At 36.4% G+C, this 11610-nt stretch overlaps 1 protein-coding gene across 3 annotated transcripts; it reads right to left on the bottom strand.

Annotated features, from left to right (window-relative positions):
• Positions 1 to 233: 233 nt before the first annotated feature.
• LOC145917788 (kelch-like protein 7) lies at positions 234 to 6042 on the bottom strand. Of its 3 annotated transcripts, none has more exons than XM_083003071.1 (12): positions 5895 to 6042; positions 5721 to 5844; positions 4899 to 5053; positions 4427 to 4644; positions 3810 to 3953; positions 3647 to 3752; positions 3229 to 3320; positions 2747 to 2927; positions 2139 to 2279; positions 1556 to 1717; positions 1203 to 1350; positions 234 to 872 (listed from the first exon to the last, which is right to left on the bottom strand). In XM_083003071.1, coding segments are annotated over exons 1-12 (1587 nt in total). In that variant the 5' UTR covers positions 5896 to 6042; the 3' UTR covers positions 234 to 757. The 3 variants fall into 3 exon arrangements, with proteins under 3 accessions (XP_082859197.1, XP_082859196.1, XP_082859198.1); XM_083003070.1 differs by having other exon boundaries at positions 258 to 872; positions 1203 to 1353; XM_083003072.1 differs by lacking the exon at positions 5895 to 6042 and having other exon boundaries at positions 259 to 872; positions 1203 to 1353; positions 4899 to 5480; positions 5721 to 5804.
• Between the last annotated feature and the right edge of the window lie 5568 nt (positions 6043 to 11610).

The raw sequence follows: 11610 nt of genomic DNA, 5'->3' as shown, positions 1-11610 counted from the left end.
CTCATTCAACCAAAACACTGGCGCCCATGCATCACCCATTGCATTGTTACACATAATTTTACTCTGTTACGCAGGACAGAGTTCGAGAAGGGCAATTCCCAACCGGGAAAGTCTTTTCCATAGAAATACAGAGATGCGGCCTGAAGTAGTGGCTGTTTTTATCTTATATTCCGGGGGAGGGGGTTTTTAATAACAAATTCAAACGAATTTTGACAAAATCAGACCTTCATGGTAGGTCCCGCACTTAAAAAAACATTCCCTTCCGCGAAGACCAAATTATTGACAAAATCAAATCATTTTTGTTTTTACAAGTTACAACGTATATGAACATGAAACATAAAATAGTTTGGGCACCGATAAAACCAAAAGGGTTGGCGAGTCAGGCGCCCATGTGAAGGTTGCAACGGACTGCTTTGGACTTCATATAGCGCGGATTAGCACTGGATAATTCACAAGGGAAAACAAGATGCTTAAGGCACACATGCATTGAACATATTGTACACCTTCACCTATTGTAGTATTGGAATTATAAATTCGTAGCAGAATCACGTTGGAAATCAACAAAAGGAATAATTGCTATTTTGCGGATATCTGCTATTATCACAAAATACAGCGGTTTGCAAACACAAATACATGATTTAAAAAAAACTGGTTAAAGTTGCATAAAACGATATTTTACATAAAAACTTTTATTCGAGCATTTTTGTCCGTGATCAATCTCAGTTAAATATCAACTACAACCAAATATAGAAACATATTAAACAGCAACAACAGTCGCATCATAAACTGGTTTGTCAAGATCAAAAGCATGTGTCCAGACATCTGAGGTTGGATCGTAAACTTCAACTGATGTGAGTCCTCCAACCAAGCTCCTATAAAACAAACATGATACAGTTTCATGAATCAGACACACAACAAACATAGGTAAGTTTTTCTACAACATTTTTCACTAAAAGTAAATTTTATAAGTTAACAAAAACAAACCAACGCACACCCGCAGACCCCTACACCACTAAACCAAACCACGCATACAACCTTGTATAATACAAAGTGTTTTAAGTTTAAATTTAACAAACATTTTATGCAAGTTGTTAATCAAGTACAACATCGTATATCCCACTTGTCCCAGTTGCTCAACATTTACATTTTCACATAAAACGGGAAACAGTGGACTATAGTGACGTCATAATATCAATTCTTACCTCGTTCCACCCACAACATAAATCCTCCCATCAATAACACAAGCAGAGTGAAGCCAACGAGGATTTAGGAGAGGAGAAACATATTTCCATTTGTTGACTCTAGGTTCGTATTCTTCAACTGTTTGCAGGAAGCCACGATCGCCAAAACCTCCTGACAGATTTAAAGTAAAACTTTTTATTGTTTTTAGGTTAATACTTTATAGTTATATCTACCAGTTTTTATGTTTAGGATTCTTTTCAGGAAACTCCATTATATTTATCACGTGATACATTCACCGGTGACGAATATGAATTTGTATTTTATAAAATTCACACAAAAACCACTGACAGTTAATTAACTTTTCATCACTAACCAATTGCATAGATCTTCCCTTTAATTTCTTCACATGCTAAATGACCTCTTGCTTGATTGAGAGAAGCGATTCTTGTGGAGGTTCCAACACGAATATCGCGGAATTCACATGATTGTAAGGATTGTCTGCCATCATTCCATCCGCCCACAGAATACAAAACATCTGAAGAAATTTCCAAATCGCTTGTGTTAATATTTATTGTGACGTCATATTACGATTATGTTGTAATGTTACGTAACAAGCAATGAGGTAAGCACTGCGTTTAACGTACAAATAAGCGATCAGCTTTCAATCAAGGTTTTAATTGAAATTAATCAATACTAAAGTTCAAATTCATGTCATAAAGAACTACAAAATAAAGATGGAATATTTCCTGCATTTCTGGTAAGTTTAAGGCCGGCGTTCACAACATTTTTATGTCCATGAGTGAATATTGTTGGGGTAAATAGCGTGGATTTACTGATTACTTTAATTTATGGTTTCTGGTTAATTATGTTATTGCTTTAGATGCATGCCAATTATTTAGACCTGAATCCAGTAATGAGAATAATCTTCACACAAATGAACCCAGACATATTATTACTGTCAATTGAACACATTCCATGTCCATATCTTGGTTGTAACATGTCGAAACCACATCTCCATCTGTCTTCTTGTACAGAATAACACAAAGTTGATGAAAATGCTCCATGCTTTCCTTGACCACCCGTGAGATACAAGTCATCTAAATTTGTTTGTAATTAGTTAAAACAAGGTTGTCCAGAAAAGTTATAATTGTTGATAAACATTTAAATATTCACCAAATATTCACCATATGTTTCTGAACACTTAGTTGAACAATTTTGTGTTCAAAAATTGGTAACTTGTCAGTAAAGTGTCAGTAACAATATTAAAAGTACAAAAAGATTTTGCTGACGTAGTCGTGGCAGAATCCACAATTTTTCTCTGTGGTATTACTAACAAAAGTTATGGTGAGGAGTAAGAATGAGTTGGTTGAGAGATGAGAAGATAGTCATAAACCACACAAAACACACTAGTATAGGGTGGAAATAAATATTAACAAAACACTTTGTCTGCCACCACGTTACTTGTTATTGCTATGGCAATTTGTGAGGGGGGCTTCCCCAACCATTTATTCCTGGAACAGCCTCTGGTTTAGTAATCAACAATTTCAGAAATAACCACACCAACCTCCAACAACAGCAGATGCAGCATAACGTCGACCTTCCGATAAATCAGCAATTTGTACCCAGTTTTTACTTTCCTCCAAATTCAACATCTCACAACTTTGTGTTGGACCATCTCCACCCATTACATAAACATTTTCACCAAATTTAACTGAAGTTGAGTTCATTCTGTCTGTGATCATTTTCTTAACAAGATTTGATGACAATAAACCAAAACAGCAAGGCAAAGTGATTTACATGTTTCACTAAATAATATAAAGTCTATCTAAAAACTAGTAACATATTTTGTTGAGTCAATGGCACTGACACTAAACCAGGGCATGTTGCATAATTTTTCTTACATTAAATCCTGAATGTTAATGGACATTTGCTGTCTTGGTAACTTTAGTTCAAATTTGCATTTACTTGAACATACAAAAACCATGTGCATTTATGGGAAAATATGTTAAATAAGCAAAACAATACGACAGCAAGCAATGTACATACTGGGTAATGTTCATGTTGTTTTGTGGCAACATTCCATTTCACACAATCTCGTTTTGAATCTTCTCCACCAATGAGAAGAAATCCTGACAAATCTGCAACATAAACATTAGTTATGGTTTTTGTTTGTGTAAAATAAATAATTATGGTGATAACAATGGAAATATATTTTCCATTTAGGTGAGGTTGTTGCTTTGTTAATTAATCTTTTTAAATAGCATTAATATGTTTGTTGCACAAGCTTCAGTTAAGTTTTTAATTACATTTATGGAACTAACAAACTTATTGGGACACTGCCTTTGACAACATTATTTCTAAATACATTTTTGATTAAGCACATCTTTCTATATTGGCCAGTTTAGATTTAGCTTAAGATCTTTAATTAATCTCAACCTACAGAAAAGTATTCTTAACATCAGACCTTTTTGGACAGAAGTTGCTTTTCCACTTGTTCCTGGCTTTTCAATGTTTGTTGATAAAGCATCCATGACTGCAATGGCACAATCCATGTTACTTCTCACAAGAGGCTGAAAGGAATAAAACCTCTAAACCAATTATATTTATACTAACTCTAAACAATTTACTTCATTTCTAACTGTAGTTGTTATAAAGTCGTTGGAAATAGATGAAAGATCAAGTTGTGAGAAAAGATTCACAAACAAATCCTCTCGATGGGAAGGATTGTAATTGACCCATCGAACCATTCCAGTAAAAACAGCTTCTTCCATCTACATTCAACAAACGATATGTTATAAAAAGGCAAGCTACCATGAAAAGCTTAATAATATGATATGTCTGCACCAAACTGTAAATTTAAACCTAAGAACATGAACAGAAACTTAAAATGTCACAAAAAAATCACTTCCAAAATTACCTAAAACAAATATGTTTCAGAAAAAAACTTGCATTATTGTTTTGATATTAAGTTGTTGAAAAACATGCAGATAAGAAACCCCTAGATTATAACCTAGGTTTATTGCAAATATCACATCACTGCATGTCATGAAATGAACTCAGATATGCAGAAAAGTTCACTGACATTTGTAAAGTTACATTTGTGACTAAATAAGAACAAACAACATCCAGAACTAAAATCTGTGGGTGGGAAACTGACCCAACTTTAAAACCTGCCAACTTGCGTAGATAAACAAATAAATTATAAATTCAGGAAAAAAAACAAAGAAAATGAATCATAAAATACCCCTTTGTTTTTCTGTTTGGTGATTGCAGACATGTCACCAACATCAAGTTGCATGAAATCATCATGTTGTACAACTGTTGCAATGTTATCAACAATCATTTGGTTTGTTTTCTTTTCCACATCAGCAAGATTGTATCGAGTAGCATAAGCTCTTAGCTTCAAACAGTTTTCGGTTGAAATCATTTTAAGGATGACTCGACAACAAAATGACTTCAATTCTGAAAGTGTGAATAAAACAAAATTCAACCGCCTCTAATTCAGAAGTAATATCTGTTCTCACTTCTCCATTGATTACAAATAATTTGTTTTGTCCCTGGTGTCAACAACGTGACAATAGTCAAACACAAAAATATTAACCTAAAATATGCAAAATTATCGTGGTTGACAAATAAAATGATACACAAGTAGAACATATATATTGAAATATTCATTCTTAACACATTAACATCAGTGAAGATTAAAACTTGTATACCTTCCATCTGTGTATAATCAGCATCTTCCAACACTTCCAACACATTTTCCTCTGTTACTTCAATATCGCCAGTGTAAATATAATCCAATACACTTTCCAGTCTTTTTGGTGGAATATTGTCAACCTTGATAAAGTCTTGAGTATTTCTCGCGCATCTATAAGAAAACAAAGTTAACCAATCACAACAAACACACACAATCCGGTCTAAAGAACTGACAAAACTTTACCATTTAGAATATGGCATGCAATTTACATATAATAACATACATCAGTCCTGTTCAAATAAAAACATTACAAGGGCCATAGCAAAAAATAAATCAATCTAGTAAGTTGCATTCTAGCACAGTTGCAAAAGTTCAGCCAATGTAATTGTCGAGTAATAACAAAACTCACCTTAACATCTTAAAAATTTAAACCTTAATATTGTAACAACTTAAACCAATGTCTATCAGATATGCAAACACTAGACTAAGCTGTTGCAACTGAGCCAATTGTGTCAAAACATGAGCTGGATGTCGGGATGGAGCCATGTGTTATGGAGGCCTGGTGTAAACTAAAGGGGGTGAACAACTCTGGGTATGTCTGTTCATAAAAGACAGATATAATATATTATGGTATGTTGCTCAATTGTTGAGATATTATACCACATGACCTATGAGTTTTGTCAACAAACTAAATTAATTTTAAAAAGTAAAGAGTTTTTTTTTGTTGTTGTCTAAATCACATTTTTTGCTTGATTGTAACAAAGTATTTACAGACAGGGGACAACTAAAAGACAAACACTAAGGTTTCATAATATTTCTACAAAACAAACACACTTACCTCAACACCAAGTAAAGCATTGAAATAATCTGACATAGAACAAACAACAGCATCATGTATTGAATAGTTTTCTCCTTGGGAACAAAGTGTTCTGTTGCAAAATCGTTTTGTTTCTTTTCTGTCACTAAAACATCAATAGTTTAACTTCAGCAAATCTCCATAAATTAAACTTACTTATTTAAAAAATTCATCACTTTCTGGTGATGCAAGTTTATTTCTTCTTGTGTTCGCTTCATTATGAAGACAAAAAGTTAAACTGACAGTAACTGAAATACCGGGTCTAGTGTACAACCGTAAATTTTTGCAAAGAAATTGTTTTTAATTTTTGCAGCATTTCCGAGAACGAAACTAATGTCACATCGGAGGGGAACCACCTTATCCCACGCTTGAGTGATCAGCAAGTAATATTTGATTTTTTTTCAGTTAAATTAATTCAAAATTTATTTTGACCATCAAACATTGAGTAACACATAAATTTTCAAACAAACTGATGCTTTTGAATATTTAAGCGTTGTACGAAAACTATTTCATTGTGTGATCGGTTTTAAAAAATATTTGGCCTTGGTCTATTTTCAGATTTTACAGATAAATATGTATATATGTTTGTGGAGTTTGTTCCACTAAAATGTGATCTACCCTCTTCCAAATTTTGCCGTCAATTTCTCAACTTTGTCGTAATTACGTCACAACATAAACAGCACAAATGGCAACGTTTACAATAGTGTTTAAGAAAGTCTGTAAGTTTGCAACACAAGCTAAACAATCGCCTGAAGAATTCAAGTTGGATTTATGGACAAGTTTCTCTGCCAAAACCACATCTATATATTTAGTTTCAGGTGGAATTATTTCCCAAAACGTCTATGTCATTACCACAATTTACATTGTGAAATCTCCATGAAGAACATAATGGAACATATTTGCAAACAACATCTCTTATAATATAAGCACCAGGGCTTTAAAAATGTGTCGGTGCAAGGACCTATTTTGTAAGAATGAGGATAGGACCAAGCCTTTCCATAGAAATTACTCCGTTCCATAGGCATGTCCCTATACTCGCATGGAACCTGGTGCGCCACGCACGAATCTGTCCATGACATATGCCATGTCCATGGGTCCCTTATACTCGCATGGGTCGTGATGGGCTAAGCATGATTCTGTCCATGACATATGCCATGTTCATGGGTCCCTATACTTATATGACATGACATACGACATTGCTATTGTTTACTAAAATCTAATTCTTCTATTTCGAGTCATAATCTAACGATTGGTATTTTAGTAAAATTAAAGGAGAAATTGAATCGTTTATTATCGTGTCTGCTGGTTGCTGTTCTACTTATCGGTGTGGAAGGTAAGCAAACCCTACCTTAACTAAACCAATGGAAAAATAAATCGACCCTGTTTATTGTCACATTATTGGTGGCTATAAGTTTTCTGTTTCTGAAAACGGTTTCTTAGCTGGGTGATCACCGTGTTCATTACCTGACCACGTGGACGGCTGAAACAAACGTGTTGAGAAAGCTTGTCTTGTAATGTTCCAACATATTATATTAGGGGAGAAACGAATACTTACGCTGTAAGTTGTACCGCACACGCATGAAGTAGTACAATTGTGCTGCAAACATATTATCGGTTTTAAGAAGTATTCTTAGGTTTCAGGTTAAGCAAAGGCAGTGCAATCACACTTCTTGCAACATTTAACCATCTCAAGTTTTTTACAGGATGTCGATTTCCTCCAACGATCGCTGGAATTGATTTCTATCCGAAAAAATTCTACTATCCACCTGATGATTTTGTGTCGTACTATTGTCCATGTACAGGAAGTATTCCGAATGGTCTAGCGTGGAATTTGTGTCGACCCCAGTGGTCATTGGTTGTTATCATCACCCACGTGCAATAATTGAAACGTTGTTGACGTGCAATGGTTGGAGACGATGAAATAAAAAAGAAACCAATAAAAATTCCAACTACTAGAAGTATGTGTGTTGAAATTGATCCATTGTAAGAGTTAATAAATCAATTATTAGATTCCAGTCAGGATAATAAATACACGCGGAATTTTTATTTTCTGGTTAAATAAATAGTTTACACTTTAAAAGAATTTCAAAGGAAAGCAGAATGTTTAAGTTATGAAATCATTCAAAATCGCAAAGTTGAAAACAGAAATTGTAATAAGGCACTGACGTAGCCGGTACGGAACTTAATGAAATCAGTGCAGAAACAATAAAGAAAAGTCTGTAACAGCAATGATAGAAATCATTCAAATGAAAAAAAACATTTTTACATAACACGGAAAATGGAAAAATGGCAAAGAAATACAAACGCAGGCAAAAAAGACGTTTAGTCAATTACAAATACACAAGCTGCCTCATTTATGTGATGCTTGCACTAGACACGATTGCTTGACTTCGTTTGTGCTTCAAGGTCATGGTTCACGTGGTAATAGGGCAACTTGTGACCTTTTGAAGTTTGGAACTTTTTCGGCTTTTCTCAAGGTTTAATAATTGCTTCACTTGTAGTTGCAATTCATGTTGCCTGAAATAAATACATTTAGTTACAGGGCGAATTAAACTTTCAGTGGGATCGAAGCATAAACAACATCTTCTATGATATAGGAACCACGGCCACTTGAAATAAAATATCCCAAGGCAAGGACTTGTTTTGTAAGATTAAAGATGGGAGTAAGGCTTTGCGGTAGAAATTCATCATTTTTAAAGCAAATCCTATCAATCTTTTCGATTTGTTGTGAATTAAATCAAGTTCTTTCAACGCAAACGTTTGATCCAGAAGAATCGGTTTAAAGTCATTGTTGTGTGGATTCGAATCCTAACCAACTTACTGCTCAACGATCATTGTCATGAGATGTTCGTCTTTGTCTTCTTCTTCCTTCTTCTTCATCATCTTCTGGAGGACATGTTGTTCGAACGTGTAAATTTCCGCCTCCTGTTCCTCACTCACCTTCTTCCCAGAAACGAAGATGATAGGAAGATGAGGATGATATTCTCACAAACTTGAGGTTGACATCATCACAAAATTCAAATTATTTGCTCTATTTTATATTCGTTTGTCAATAAACAACTTACTGAAGGCACTGAACGCAACCGGTCCGTTTCTACAAATGTACCTGGCGATGTCCAAAAAGGCGTCTTTCAAACGTCGGCCCAGCAATTTGCATAGCACGCCTTAATATTGTCTAAATCAAGAGTTCTTAAACTGTGAGCGCGGCCGCTAGAGGGCCGTGGAAGGTTGACAAGGAGGACCTCAAATTTTTCGAATACCCGTCTAGCGACCAAGCAGCAATCTATCCAAATTTAGTATTTCAGTTTTCAGAAATCTTACGATTAATTTCAGCGAAGATTTGGTCTTGCAGGGACCGTTTGCAGAGAAATGAATACGCCGTGTATCTGACTCCTAAGACTACCAAAAACATCTGCCAAAAAACTATCTTTGCGACTGTTTAATCAAAACATAAAACGCTAAACAAACATACCTTGTTTCAAAACAACGTTAAATGCAACGACGAGAGTTATACTTTAATTGCGTTTGTCTCGCTCAGTCCGTTTTCTCGTTTTCTCTCCTTAGCTTAAGGCCGTGTGGCGGTGTTTATGATATCATCGGAATGAGAAAAATGCGAATATGGACGGATTATTATGAAACGTCAATGAGAAATTAAAACCAAAATCGATTAACACATATGTCAGAGAATAACCTATCTGTCGTAGAGAACGAAGTGATTAACCCAAAAAATAACAGATGCGTACGTACGCGAAGTAATCGAATTGTACAAATTAACACAAAAATGACATCTCCTTTATTGGAGCCCTTCGACGGTTCATCGGTCGTCGTGGACGTCCAAACCAGATTTTCAGCGACAACGGCACGAATTTCGTCGGAGCCACGAAGAACTGAAGAAGTGGAACTAACAGCTGATTCACCAATATCTGCAACAACGCGAAATTGCATGGAGCTTTAATCCCCCCACTGCCAGCTACATGGGTGGGGTATGGGAGCGCATGATACGCTCTGTGCGCAAAATTCTCAACGCCCTGCTCTCGGAACAGACGTTGTCTGATGAGCGGTTGTGCACTCTGATGGTAGAGGTCGAGGCAATCCTAAACTCCCGTCCCATGGTCCCAGTGACGTTCGATCCGAAGGATGAGTAGCTCTTTACTCCCAATCATTTACTGCTGCAACGTGCAGCGCCGAATATGCCCCCAGAACTGTTCACGGGGAAGGACTGTTACCATCGAAACCGGTGGCGTGAGGTACAATACCTGGCCGATCAGTTTTGGAGGCGATGGTCTCGCGAGTACCTGCCTACGCTCATGCCCAGATCGAAGTGGGCAAGTGGACATTCGAATTTTTATGGTAAATGACGTGGTTCTTGTGGCGGATGACAACCAGCCCCGCAGCAAGTGGCTCCTGGGTCGAGTGATTGAGGAACTTCCTGATCGGAAAGGAGTTGTGCGTCAGGTGATCGTCAAGACTCACACTGGTGTGTTAAGACGCCCAATCGCAAAATTGTGCTTATTGTGCCGCGACGTCGCGATGCGTGATTAGTTGCGAGTGAACTGTTTTCGCAATTACTGTCCGATGTTTGTTTGTTGTGTTGACATGTACATCTTGTATTCGTACATTGTGGGGGGGTATGTTACATCTTATTTGCCAGCAATTGCCTGATTTCTATTTATGTGCCTTTTTTCTTTCACTACTATAATTGTTGCAGTCTATTGTAGTTTGTGACGTAACAGTTAACTGGTAGTTTTGTTGAACTGAAAACGTGGTTAAGTCCTTTTTTGTGTCTGACTTCCGTGGAGCACGGTTCTATGTCGCAGAGAGCTTAATTATCGGTGAGTTGCTTATGCGTATTGGATAAACTGTATTATCGTTAACCTTGATTGCTATTTGAACGCAATGGCCTAAGATGCCATTCGTTGTACCTTGGGTAAATGAGCCAAGACAAGTTACTTACACTGCTTTGTTTATTCTTAGAGTGTTCGTGCCATTTAATAAAGCGGTGTTTGTGGTTTATTGTCAAAACAATTGGTAAGCATTGTGTGTAACGTCGTAACGGGTATTTGTGACTATACATTGCATCTTTGTTTAGGCGTAACACTGAACTAGCAATTTATTCGTTTGCATGCCGGTTTCGAAAACAGTTGGTGAGCCTGTATTGATTGTAAATTTAAAGTACATTTGTTGATGTGATGCATTTTGTACAGAAACCGTCTTCTTTGTCCGAATAAAAATCTGCGAATATATTCGGAGGAAGTTCAGGAGGCGCGTTTTAACCTTTCCCTCGTGTGACGTTCCGCTCCACGAACCGGGGAGCATCTAACGGGCGTTATAGTGGTTGATTGTGGCGAATTAATCTAATCATTTATGACACGAATTCGTAGGTGACGCAACTGCCAAGCAAAAAGTGGTGCTATACAGAATAATTGTGCGGCATGATCAGCTAATTTGGTCGGTTTTTCTCAGCGGAATTGCCAGCCTCAAAATACAATTACTTCTATCTTTTGCTTAATTGACGGTTTATTGTTTCTGTAGTGTTTTCAAAAGTTCATGCATCACGTTAGCAATCACAAAAGATTTAACCACAGGAACACCCTGTCCCAGTAACTGTTTTATTATTATGCAACTACATAAGACTTCATAGGTCGAAATAGCGGCCATCTATCTGTAGCTCAAATTAACATCAAAATCCGTTTGTTGCACTTGTTCACTTGTTGCGCTCTTTTTAATGCAAAACTATACTAAACCAGGTTTACAATGTTTTCCATTCCTATGCATAAGGCTTGCTGCCAGCACTCGCACGACTGAAGCGCCTTCTATGACGTCACACAACAATATTCTCGCTTTCGCACGATTTCGATCGCAGCGGCAAGAA

Source organism: Ascidia mentula, chromosome 1 (genome assembly GCF_947561715.1).
Source record: "Ascidia mentula chromosome 1, kaAscMent1.1, whole genome shotgun sequence".
Lineage (NCBI taxonomy): Eukaryota > Metazoa > Chordata > Ascidiacea > Phlebobranchia > Ascidiidae > Ascidia > Ascidia mentula.
This window is presented reverse-complemented; position numbering and strand designations above follow the sequence as displayed.

Coding starts and splice junctions, on each gene's coding strand:
- LOC145917788 (XM_083003070.1), bottom strand. Junction 3,321..3,646: donor AGCAACTTCTGTCCAAAAAG/GTCTGATGTTAA, acceptor TTTATGTTGCAG/ATTTGTCAGGATTTCTTCTC. Junction 1,718..2,138: donor TGGAATGTGTTCAATTGACA/GTAATAATATGT, acceptor AAATTTCTTCAG/ATGTTTTGTATTCTGTGGGC.